The 13677-nt window shown below is 40.2% G+C and overlaps 1 protein-coding gene across 1 annotated transcript in view; it reads right to left on the bottom strand.

Moving 5' to 3' along the window:
* UBL3 (ubiquitin like 3) overlaps positions 1 to 13677 on the bottom strand; it is a 306602-nt gene that overhangs the window by 58847 nt on the left and 234078 nt on the right. Inside the window, exon 3 of the mRNA XM_069202196.1 lies at positions 1141 to 1227. Within this exon, the coding sequence (XP_069058297.1) occupies positions 1141 to 1227 (87 nt within the window). The remainder of the gene's footprint in view (positions 1 to 1140; positions 1228 to 13677) is intronic.

Genomic DNA, 13677 nt, shown 5'->3' with positions numbered 1-13677 from the left:
GAGTTTTGAAAAAAATTAGGTATCAAATGTTGCATCCAGGATGTGCCACTGTTCCTAACAGAGTGTATCTTTCATAGCAGATAAGAGAAGACATAAGACAAAGGAGGGATGGCTCTTTTCATGGATTTCTAAGAGTACGAATTGATTCAATCAGCCAATTACCATTTAAATTGTGGACATAGAACAATCAAAATAAATAAATAAATAGCCTAAGCTTTTAAGTAAATATTTATGACTAAAGACTAATAATGAGAGGTGAGCCTTGTGGTACGTTCTGCACTATTTTACCATATTTATGACCTGGCTCATCAGACTTACAAGATTAAACTGTAATGCATAGACTTCAATGACCTTTTATAGCATTGTTTGCTTTTTCTACTGCATTTGCTTTAATGTGCTTGGCACAAGAAACTCATGTGCCACTTCAAAGTTTAATTTGTCATTCATTTGGCAAGGGCTTAGCAGAGCAGGGTTCAAAACGTGTGCTGAATGTTACACGTTTTAGAAGCCACATATGTCTGCACGATTACTGACACCCCTTGCAGCCATAAACACACAACTCTCATTCACAAGGAGTTGGATACCTTCCCGATATTTCAGTCAGTGGGTGGCTCAAATGTTTCCATAGGAGATGTGCATTTTGTTGCAAATCACGTTTTGGAATCCAAAACGATCTAAAGCTTTTATATGGGGCGTACAAGCCCCTAAACTGAAGGCAGCAATGAAGGATAATTAACGTCCGGGAAGTCTCAGTCCAAAGAGAAAGCCTTTTAGTTCACGTGTAAAGGGCCATTAGCCTTCTTCGTCTCCGACCTGGTAAGACATTTGTAAAAAGACTGGTGTAACAGTGGTTCCAGAGTGGACATGGGACGATAACATTTCAAAATGCCATGGGGGTGATGTGAAGGAGTTTCCTCAGTATAAAACATAAAAAAGGTTAAATACGAAAAATAATATTTCTGCTTGACCTAATGAAAATCATGCATGAATAAACATATTTCCAGAAAAGGTTACACATACGGTTAGTATGTCAATTGGAGTAAAAAACCTACAGCAAGCTAAAAACACAATTAAATCTCTTTCATAGACATTTTGCATCAGAAAAATAATACGCCAATTCAGGACATGTTATTTGTTTACCTCCTAATGTGACGTTGCCATGTAGAAACCGTCCTTGATATATAAGCCGTAGAATGTTTGGACTGCTGACTTGCTCCTCTTCCCAGTCTGAAAAAAGGAAGGAAAAAACAGTTAACCAGGTGTTATTCTTAAGGTGATGCAGATCAATAAAAAATACTCATTACCGTAACCATCAAAGGTGCTCCTGTATCCCAAGGTCTCAATGTTTCATTTGACTCAAAAATCCCTCCGAATTTACACTCAATGTGAGGGCCCCCCAACTTGAGACCTTCCACTTACTTTTCGAGTGCACCCTACGGGGACATCTTCGGTTTACCTTAGCAGAGGGCAGAGTATTGAAGGGTAACCCGTTCTCTGTCCTCTTACCAAAGTCTTGTTTGTTGGGAGCATCTGAGTAGTTCTTGAATGTTAGTGTCAGGGGTGTATAAACTGAGGCCAGTGACGTCTGACCATGTGATTGAATACTCTGGTGTCATTACAATAACCAAATCCAACTGGAGCTTCCACTAAAGTAGGTGAGCAACTCTGTGTGCTGGGTCCCTTATACGGCTGTTGCCTAATAAGATATTCAGATTAATTATGAGTATTTGGGTGGATCACACCATCCTACGTACTGTACAACATCACGTTGTTTCCTAAATGTCTATATAAATAGCGTAACAAATATTTAGAATATAACTGCAGTATAAAATGAGTATACAATGTGTTAGTACCATACAAACTGCTAAAATGGACATTCCTGTTAATTAATAGCAATCATTTGTGGTGTTGGTGTTTCTTTACAACCCTTCTTCCAAAAACGAAGCTCTTACAACATTTACAGACTTGAGAACGCTTACTTAATGCATCAGTTTAATTACACAACATTTCCAAGGGTTAAATGGTGCAGTATTTTTACGTAACCATTTTGTTGGCTTCCTCTGCTATTTTATGCCTTTCTTCACTTATCCTTGATTCCTATTTTCTCAGAAAAGTAGAGAAAGACCAAGAGTTCAGTGTGCCCCCAGAAGAGTATGATTTTCTAAGCCCTATCCCTGTGCCTGCTACGATTGTGTCTGAAAGCTGAGAAAAATGCAAAGCCTTGTTTAGGGCTGTCTGGTGAACTGGCTTACTACATTCATCCAGATGTGCTGGTAAATCAAAAGAAAAGCACGTGATCACCATTGATCCTCATTTGTGACTTGGTGCCAGCATATCAACTGATCCCGTGGGACAGTCACGCTAGATGCCTGTCTATCAGGACAGTTTCAATCTGCATCTAGCAGTACTCACACTGGTAAGGTTGGATGCTTGAGGCGATAACTGTAACCTAGGGGGTAAGCATGGATCGGAGACTACAGAGTATCCACTAAGTCACCTACTGAAAGTTTTCTCTTTCTGGAGACAAGTCACTGAATTCATTACTCCTTCTTGGAACCTCTTGTCTTGCCAACCCTATAAGTAATGTTGTCAGCGTCGATCTTTTTATTCTGGTACCAATCACCTTGACTAGCTCATCTCAATCCTAAACTATACCAACCTCTCTTCTTCCATTACTGGGGCCCACATGCACGGTTCAGTCAATACCACAAGTTCTTCTAGTACAGAGGCCACAAATACCTATACACACAAGTTCAGGTCAACCCTGTCATTCGTGTATTGCTGGGTAATGATGATTACACATCGGACCAAGAGAACACAACGGGCATCAAACCTAAGATCGTTGACATCCAGGGAAGGAATGCTGCAAATTTCAAACAAAGAGGGGCAAAGACAGTAGGTATGGTATTCACTGAGAGACTTTTGGCACTGCCCATGCTTGTTTTGTTATGATACTTTATTTTAGAGGCACTGCCAGGCCCTTGCCAATACAAAAAAAACAACAGCAAAGCAAAAATATTAGTTTTCGCCTCAAGAAGCATACCTTGTTGTAGTAATCCCTAGCATATCAGATAAATAGAGTGAAGTTAGGCAATGGCTACAATAGGTTAACCCACTGCCCCATTCTGTATGATTTAGCATGCATAAGAAAAATATGAACGAAACAACAACAAACCTATGGATGAAGAGGGCTGCTTGAAAGACCCTATAGGTAAATTATATATATATATATATAAGATTTTAGTAAGATCAAAAGGTCCTGGTTGACGCCAGAGCTTTTGTTTGAAAAGAAGTGAATGGACACATAACAAAAACATCACTACTTTGCTTCTAAGAGAAACCGCTGATAAACATCCAAGTAGGATCTGTCTGCCTTCAGCTCAAAACCATCATTAGCTGTCATGCAGAAGTGGGCAAAATGTCTTTTAAAAAAACATGCAGCACAAACAATATACATTATATACAGCAGACAACATATACAAGTAAAATATAATTTAAAGAAATTGCAATCTTATTTTAAGTGATAGAAATACCTGAAAAAGTCGAACTGGCAGAGTATTTCAGACACCACACCAGAAAAGGTACAAGAGGGTTTAATGGTTTCAAAATGGAGAAAGCCCTTGGCACAAACAACCTGTACTTTTTCAGAGTCCCTGGGTCCTTAAGTAAGTCTCAAAGGTGAAGACTGATGCATATCTATCTATATGGGTGAAGCAAGTGCTTTGAAATGAAGCAGCTGGCAATGGCAACCAAGGTAGATGGAAAAAACACTAGTCTGATATGATCAACAAGTCTGGCCTCAAGAGACTAGGTAAGCAGCTAAATGTATCACTCACCAGCAAATAATATGGCAATAGAAAGCAGCACTGATCCATACACAAGCATGGCATCCAAACGCGCCACTTGCTCAAAGCGCAACAACAGAATACAGCACTGTCCAATGACTCGCAGGGCAGAAGAGGACAGCACCACACAGAGACCGTCACAGCAACAGAATGCAACACTTCCCAGAGACTAGCAAAGCACCAGAACACCACAATGCCCACTGCATAACATATACTTGGCTAATTAGCCATTTTAAACAATGTTGATACGTTTACAATTTTACGTAACGTAACCCCTGCAGTTGAGCTTGGTTCAGCATAAAAGCATACAAGACAGTCTGCCATAACATTCACTCTTGTATGCAATGACAGTAACAGCAGACAATTATGTGCTACATGCAATGCTTTGCTTTTATCTTTTTAGTAAACACTTCAAGGACCTAAGAGAATGCACAACATCACACCAAACTCTAAACTTTAAACTGGCTGCCAATTACAAGACGCTTCTTGAGGCTCCTTGGATCACTCACTGGCGATCTAAGGATAAGGGCGTATCTACAACTAGGCTAAACTACCGATCTACAATCAGAGGAAAAACATCTAATCCAGAATGGCCCTGCCAATGATTATCCCTTCATTTAGAAAAACTTGCACTGGTGAACATTCTTACCAGGCCTTTGTGCACAGGCATAAAAGCCTGGGTTTTCCCCAAGATATAACCCTCCAAGCTCAGTTTGCAAGGTGGAAAGGTATATAATACAATGCTTGTTATACACCCTTATTGTGTCTTAACAGCTGTTACAATTCTCGGTGACTTTTGAAGTATTAAGTGCTTATACTACCAGGATTTGCCTGCAGAACATAGAACTAAATGCCATATCTTGCTACCACAAATAACAATATTAGCAATGTATGTACATATAATAGACCAGGTAACTTCTCCATGTTGCGGTTAATTTTCCAAAACTTTGGCACCCAACCTTCTCTGCCCTCTCACGACATTTATAAATGTATCACCACTAAAACCATGGCCATTTCTTAATGACAAAAAGCCAATTTTTAGGTATGGTAAAAGATGTCTCTATCTGCCCCAAGTCATCAATTCTTTTAAAAGTAAAATAAAAAGTAAGAAAAGAGTATGCTTTCGGCCATCCGCCTACAACCATTGGATCTCATGTTGTTTCAGGGTCTGCCATTGCTTTGATGGGTTTTCCATCAAGTCCATGACATTTCATGGATGGTTAAATTGTATCATTTGAATTCCTGTTAGGTTTTGGTGATGGGGCATACAGAAGTCCTTTTGTTACATTACAGTTTCGGCATGTCCTATAGATTGAAATTCAGTCAGTGTGTGTTCTTTAATGAATTTATTTTTACTGACAAGAACACACAGGTTGCCGATTTATGTTATTTGGGTACAGGAAGAGTATGCAGTTTGTGCCTTTCATCAGTGCTTAATTTGTAAATAAAAACGTGCCAGTGCCCAAAGCCCTCCTCTTAAACACGCGGCTGCTGCAATTAAATGTGTGAGCACGGAATACTGAGGCAGCGTAATCCTGATGCCATCTCGGGCCTCTTCCATCTATATAAAGCCACTCCTTTCCCCTTCAGCTCACTCTTGCAGCTTTCTACTTTCTCCCTTTGTGCCACTTTTTCGTTTTTCCCTTCTTCTGTCTTTCCCATATGTCTTTTGCTCGCAGCAAATGCTTGAGACAGAAGAATAAGCCCTGGCCCTCAAAAATAAGTGCCGGTGCTCAGCACTGGAAACAACAAACACAAATTAAGGACTGCCTTTCATTAAGTCACAGTGCTAATCACTAATCAGCTTTGAGCCTATATATTTTTTCTCTGCAGTCATGATAACATCGTTAAATTTACAGATTATTAATTCACCCAGGGAAGTTCTGCACACAAACAACCTTTCTTAAAGGTGCAATGAAAATACTGCCCTTTGACAAAAGTATCAATTATACAATATTTTACACTGTATTCCCTTTACGTTTGACATCTACTTTAACCTACACTAATATTTGAGGCTACCGGTTAACTCTGCCATTGCAGTAGCATAAGGGAGCCCTATTCCCATATTCTAAATCGTTATAACCTAAGATGCTGTTTAATTAGGGGGTTTTCTTGGGGGGTTTCTTTTTTTAGGGCGGCTGTGGGCAATACACGCAAAGTCACCAAACTTCCACCAACAAAACCAGACCTATTTTCTTTGCCAATGCTTGTTAGTTGTGCTCTTAAGGAGGAATACTTACTCCTTCCCAGTAAGTCGTTTGGAGTATTTATGCAAGTGGACAACCATACTGCGAAGAGCACAGCATTATGAGGATTCCATCTGCAGGGTTATATCCAAGGACACTCAATACACCTGCTTGACCGCTCTGCAAGCATGGCTTGGATGCTCATATCGTGACTAGCATGTATAAAAAGATATAGTTGCTGTGACAGCAATGGTAGCCAACCCTTTCATAAGTCATTTGCCACTGGAGATGAAAAAAAAAAAAGTGTCAGATGAAGTTTCGTCAGCAGCGACCGAAACCCACATCTGAACTCATGCACAAAAAACGATCTTCATAAGATAATGTGATCAAATGGCTATAGCAGATAAGCAATCACTTTTTCACTAGACAATGAGAGCACCGCTGGTATTGGGTTACAGATTAACCCTCACCCTAGTAAAGGGTAACAAGCACTGACAAAGCCAATATGTCTCTCCTTTGCAAGACCTATTGGCTTTGTCAATATGTTTTAGTTATGTTGTACAGCAATGTAGCTGCTTTGCAGCCTGGCTGAAAGTTAGGGGAAAAAGCACTATGATGCGGCCAGCGCTGGCTGTGTTACAGTGCTTTTTTCTCGTGTGAGGGGAAAGCAACACAATGTAGCAGGAGGTGGTAGGGACAGGGCAGACAATACAATGCAGGAGGTTGGTGGGAGGAACGAATGAAGCAACACAATGTGGAGGGGAGTGTGAAGAACAGAAGAAACATTGCTCGGAGTGGATGAGAGAAGTAATGAAATTAGGGGTTGGGAGGATAGGGGTAACAGTAACAGAGTGGGGAGCTGGGGTAAGCAAGGGCGACGGGGCAAGCAAGGACGAGGGGGCAAGTAAGGACGAGGGGGCAAGTAAGGACGACGGGGCAAGCAAGGATGGCAAGGCAAACGAGAACGATGGGGCAAGCAAATAAGATGGGGCAGGCAACAACATAGCAAGCAACTAAAAGGGAATAAAGTATCTCCGAAAGTGCAAGTAGCGGAAGAACACACACTCGAACAATGAAGACGTTCTTGACTCAAGCCTCAGGAAACAATTTGGCATGTGCTGATCAAAGAGAAAATGAAGCCAACCAATGGGTAAGCTCTAAGCCCACTGCAGGCTAACAAAATGTCTTGCATGTGCAGTCTCAGACAAGACCCAAAAAGGCAGTTGGGTGCACGAAGGAAAAAGAAATCATTCTACTCTCACCAAAATGAATGCCAGCTCACTCTTGAGATTCTCCTGACTTTCAGTTTCTGCTCATGCTTTTGTTCAGCAAACTTCACACCCGGCCAAATCTCTCCTCTGCGTTTATCATAAGGATCGAGGATTAATGTGCTTATTCCCATAAAACAACGGAAATTTTTCAACATAGATTACCTGTGATGTTACTTTTGGTGAGAGACACAACTATGGCAGAATGCTGCTACAAACACACACTTATAAAAGGAGGCCTCAAATAATGACTTTTGCTGCCATGCCTCTACTTTATCTACTACTGTCCCAAGCCATTTATTCTCCCTGTTAGGCTCTCCGCTTCTAATTACCAAATGGCGTACTTCTGCCATTCTGGCAGTTGTCATCAGCCAATCCACCTTAGCATGATCCCTTTTGTTAAATGAATCTTTTGATGCTGCGCTCTCTCAATCTCTGTGTGGACTTACAGTTGGGCGAGTGCTTGGTTGAAAGGCCTTAGCAAGCACAGGAAGATATTTGCTCGGTGTCTGGCTTGGTGTGTTTAGCAAGAAACGTGCCTCATGATCTTGCATGATGTTCCGGTGCGCTCTTAACACTGGTGGCATACACAACAATTGGCGATGGTTTTCTAACCTACAAGTCTACCTCCCCGTCCAAATTTGTGACTCTGCTTATAATCAGCACAGTTTTTTTCTCAAAATAATTTACTTTTTAGAGTACGTTCACCACTTTGCATATTAGCAGCCAGCTATCGTTCTCCTTTGTTAAAGGCTTCTTACATGTTGATGGACACCTTCTATCACACTGCCTCTTCACAGCGTGTGGTTGCCTACTTAAGTGCTCGGGTTTGAATTCGAAACCCAAGGTGAATAGTGATAAGGCACTAGGGCAATGTTAGCGTAACTCTTATTGTGTGAAGGTTGAAGAAGAAAGGGGTAACGCGTGACCATCTTTAATAAATTAATGAAACGAAATGTTTGATATTTAAACTTGCCCCTGCTCAACAGAACTGCGCCTTGGCCCCTTATCATAAACATTTTTCACATGATATAAATCCTAGGCAGCTGTCCATCTGAAAGGGAGTAGTTTCCAAACGGAGTGCAAAGAAAATGTGCAAGATGCAGTAACCAAACTTCTTGAAAAGTTTCACTGCGAGTTAGTAGTGAAGTGGTGTGGTGATTAGATCTCAAATATCCTTAAGACTATGTGGTACAAGGATGTCTTGCTTGGCTATCCTGTGTGATCTATTGTATTGGAAGAAGGTGCTCATTAGAAAGAGAATGCTTGGCCATTTGATACCAGAACCACAACTACAAAAAGTCAAAGAATGATGACATATAAAACGTTTTAAGGTTGGATTTAGAAGTACGTGCAGCATCCATGAAAATTATATGTCAGCATGTTAGTGTAGTTTCCCTGTAAATGATCACCACTAAGAATAAGATCTAACACGACCGGATGGTTTTTCATAGAAGAGGATCATAGAAAATGATTAGAGCAACTGAACACTGTGGGTACCTCTCATACAGCTTCAAGGAAATAAGTTGTTTTTTTTCCTGGGCCAACACTTTACTAAGTCAAAAGTAGGCTTGGACGAAATTTAAATTATGCAACCATAATTTGCATAATTTTATGAGTTTCGAGTTACGCTTGTTAGGTACAATTCATGAAATTACATTACCCTACTTCTTGCCCTTATGTAATAATTTACTGTGAACGCTTAGAAATAAAAGAAATTGAGCAGCTTTTGCTTGTGGTGCTCTTGTTTAAACGTATCCCTGTGCCAAAAATTGACACATGGTGCATTTTGCACTAGAGTGGAGCACAACCGGATAGATTTGCATTTTGAGAAATTACATGTAATTTTTTCATAGTTTTGCCTTAATTCACACATTTCTCGTCAAAAGCAGCATTTTCAGACTTAAATCAAAAGCTAGTGATGAGACATCTTAGATGAAGCCTTTACCAATCACTGCACTACAGGTCGATGTTCCAATCTAAAAGATGTTTGCACTGCCTGATACAAAATCCACGAGGAGTGAGCCAAACCAGCAGTCCCCAAAGACATTAGTTCAAAAGAGGGAAATGTCATAGGTGGGGACAATTACATATCTACAGCACTATGACAAATCTAATCGCACACCGCTGATTTCTAATACCTGTTGAGAGGTTGAAGCTATAAGGTCACAAAGTTATAGCGTAAGTCTTGCTCTTTGCTAGATATATAATATTTACCTTATGTTGGTTTCAAAGTCTACCTATAATTTTCATCGGCTTTTTTTTCACTGTGTCATGGAACAACCAATTAGACGCTCGTAAAACGGTCGTCAGAATAATTTCCTAATCCTGATATTGTTTCAGGATATTCAATCCTCTGCTTCTGCTGGTCACTTCTGTACTTATGGTACCATTTGTCCTGCTATGTTACACGAGAAACGGCCTTCAGCTTTACATAATGAAGCGAGTTTCAGGAGCAGGGAAGTGAAAATGTATTACGGTTTATCTACACCCACGTTTTAACGTATTTGTCCATCTATGAATTAATAAGAGGTCGAAATGTCATTGCTGTTCTGTAAACCAACCTCCAAATGCGTGTTGCACAACATTTTATATGGCAACAGGTAACTTCAATGGGAACTTTAGCCCTTCACCTCCCTGCCCTTTTTTCTTTCATAAAGGGACCAAAGCTTGGACGCTGACCTACTCATGACCCTTGGGAAGCATCAGGAGATTTTTAGGTTGATAATAGAAGCGCAAGCCCTGCTTTTAGGACATCTTGGTTTCTCTGTGGGCTTTTAACCATGCCCACCACTCACTCGTTCATGGGCTTGCTTTTCAAAAATCCTTTGTAATCATTGGTAAATGCTTTACATCTGTCCCTCCTTGGGGCAGTTTTGTTACCGCCTTGGACATCGACCCTCTTACATGGATAATGGCACAATTGCCGATATGTTTCACTGCGAGCGAACTTTTTTCCTTTTGTGTCTCTCTTTCGTGCTCACGGCGGTCGTGGCACTTTGAATCGGCTCGCTTATGTCAACTGTTTACTTTTCGTTTTCAATTTATGTGGCAAGAAAACTCCAGTTAGGAATTTACAACGCTAAAAGCGCTAACTCAAAACCCATTGCATTGCAAATGCTTGTTTAACATGTGACTGTTGGTGCTGAGACCAGACATGCACTGCATGATATCAGTGGCTTCCTGGCAAAGGAATCCTGAGAAGAGGGAGGCTGTGTTGCAGCACAGTGATTGGCAGAAAATGAGATAACAGCAGGGACTGCTGGGACATTTTGATTACTAAATGAGAGGGAATAATTTTATTTCAATCACTCTGCAGTCCCAGCTGCAGTGGATCAAATACTTTAGGGCAAACCAGAGGAAAGAGCTAGGCGACTTCATTAGTTAATGATCGGGCTGGAGGATGCGGTTGTTTAATCTTAAAGCAGCTTCTGTTCTTCACTCCGTTCCAGTCACAAGCACTTCTGCAAATGTCAAAGAAGCTATTGAAGGCACAGTCCCTGGAAAACTGCCCTGTTTTTGTAAATCCCAGCAATGCCATAAGCTGATCAGAGATTCTGAATCTGCTGTGAACTCTATTCTTACTCACCTACTTACCCCTTTGCCATACATTTTTCAGAAATTCAGTGTAATATGTGTCTTCTTGATTCACCTAAACCCGAAGCAAGACTGGACTCAATGCTGCGATTTCCAGATCTTGATTCAGTTCCACTTTTGCATAGGAATACATTCTTGCATCTTCTATTTGAAAGGCCTATGAAAAGTCTTTCTTTTTGCCATTACGATCACTGGACCTGAAAAAATCTCAGCTATATTTAATGACAACTACATTAGGAACATTGTTTGTACTTATAAATGGCAGCATACTTAACTTATTAACATCACCATACTCTACAAGCAGTGGCAAGGCCAATATGTCTACCGTTGGCAAGCCCTTCATTCCATTTTTACAATGTATGCAATAGGCGTTAAAGTAATGAGTAAAAATGCTACTGCCTAAAGGTGGTGCACACATGGTGGGAAAAAAAAATCAAAATTAAAAGCAGAGATTGCCTCCACCCACCCTCCCCCCAGCACTGAAGCAGACTACTGTTTATGAAAATGTGCACAAGCAAAATACAGTCACTCACAATGAACACATCCGGTGGCTGGAGTGGGCCGAGCCACTGCCCCATAGTGGATGACATGCTGAGTAGAAGCAAAATATGACAGACTAACAGTCAGTCAGTCAGACAGGAAGATAGATAGATATATCTCCTTGTGTCAGACCTAAAAAGGGATCATCTCGTACTCCAATCCAAAAGCTGCTGATCCATTTACTTATGATTTGACATATTTAGTCCCTGCATATGAACAATAAATGTAATGATATGCAGGGTTGCACCTACATGTTTCTTGCCTACTGCTGCTAAATTTAACTAAAATCATAAGGTTTGAGATTGTACAATAACTGCCTTATATGACAGTGCCTGTTTTAAAAACAAATCTGACAGAATCATGTATCCCTTTATTGCTGCTGAACTTTGTACATTCATGCACAGATCATCCTTGCAAAGGAGTGTCATGTCATATTCAGGAGGTTGGATGAAACACGGCTAATTTTCTTAAGCTATTTTGCCGGGACTTGATGTCATAACCACTTTATGACAAGAGAACACAAATTACCTCGTGTCCTGCTATACAGAGACTGGACAAAACCAACATAACACCACAGAGCAATCAAAGTTGCAGAAGTGCAACAAATTAGGGCTATACAAAACATCTCAATAATATATATATATTTTTAAAATGCTTAAGTTAACAGAAAACAGATCCGGTACAATATAAGTCTATGGTTACTGAATTTCATCAGCGCACCTTTCACAATGCAAAATAGCTAATGCATATATTTTTTCTTTATTTTTATATTTTTCGTGACACATCCAAGAAATGGAGAACACGATTATTTGTACAATAATTCTAGGAGCATCACAAGACTTTTCTAAACAGGCTTTCTTTGTTGTGTGTGATCTTTTTATTTAAGTAACACTCATACACAAGAAGGCCTGTTGCTTTGGCACCTATACTTGCCCAATATCACAGAACTTCAGCCGTGACTAGCAGACCGCAGAAAGATCACTAATGAATAGGTTCACAAAGGTGGGCCAACTCACAAGATTGATTAGAACAAGGCAAATATATGTTGCTGTCTGCACTTAAGGGACTCAAGCAAAGTTTCTCTGATGTAGGAATTCTATTGTTGGGGTCCAGGAAATTGGACATCCTCCACAATAAGGAGAGAGACGCGCAAGCATCGCTCTGTTATTCTAATCATGACCGGATCCAAGAAATGGACTAAATAGAAGACCAAACTCGAGCCCTAAAGTAACTATTACTTGTGCCTTTATTATGCACTGCTTGTACCGTCACATATTACATCACTCATTACATGTTGAATGAGTGCACTGATAACATCTTTAATTTCACCTGAAATGGCATCTCTGGCCTGAGTTATAGTTACTTTAGAGCACAAGTTATACTTACTTGAGATAAATGGTGAATATCAGTGATTTTCTTTTAGCTTAAAATGTTACTTGTCACAGAAATGTTCACCTAACCATAATGTCACTTTAATCTTTGTATTTATATATATATATATATATATATATATATATATATATATATATATATATATATATATATATATATATATATCCCCTACTGGAGATAGCCTGAGGCAAAGCGTTTTTTGTTCTTCTAATGACTTTGGTGCCATTTGACGAATCACAGAATTTTAAAACTAGTTTGCTACTCACTTTAGGTGATGTGTGGAAAGTTTTGGGGCGATCTGTCAAGTGGGGGCCAAGAAAAAGTAGGGGGAGAGGGGCCTGCCCAAAAACCTTTTCCCCAAGCAATGTCTATGATGATTTTGCAATTTTTAGACACGGATCCAGCCTGAACCACTGAATGGAATTACACCAAATTTGGCAGAAACCCGGGACTTGGTCCGGAAAGAGCCCTTTTGTAATTTGGTGTAAACTTATTCGGTAGTTTCGGACTTACTGAAGGAAAAAATAGAGATATCTAGGATGCGAGCCCAAAAGCAAGGCCCTGTTTGATTGGCTGCAACCTTAAGGAAAAATTGTGGCCACCATTTTATTTCTCGGCGGGGCCCCAGGGAGAAATTATAAATAAAATACAAAATCACATTAAGGGTCAAGACAGAGGTATCCTAACTCCATAGGAACCATTGAGGGGTCTCTGAGGGACCCGTATGGGCAAAATATTGCCCACATTTCTTTTTTGGGCCTATCAGCAGATCTGTTGGGGCGCTCAGCCTGACCCTTAGTGTAAAATCGTAAAGGATCCATGGATCTGTAGGCCAGTGAAGAAAAATTG

Source organism: Pleurodeles waltl, chromosome 8 (genome assembly GCF_031143425.1).
Source record: "Pleurodeles waltl isolate 20211129_DDA chromosome 8, aPleWal1.hap1.20221129, whole genome shotgun sequence".
Lineage (NCBI taxonomy): Eukaryota > Metazoa > Chordata > Amphibia > Caudata > Salamandridae > Pleurodeles > Pleurodeles waltl.
The sequence above is the reverse complement of the archived record's forward strand: the minus strand, read 5'-3'. Positions and strand labels throughout refer to the sequence as shown.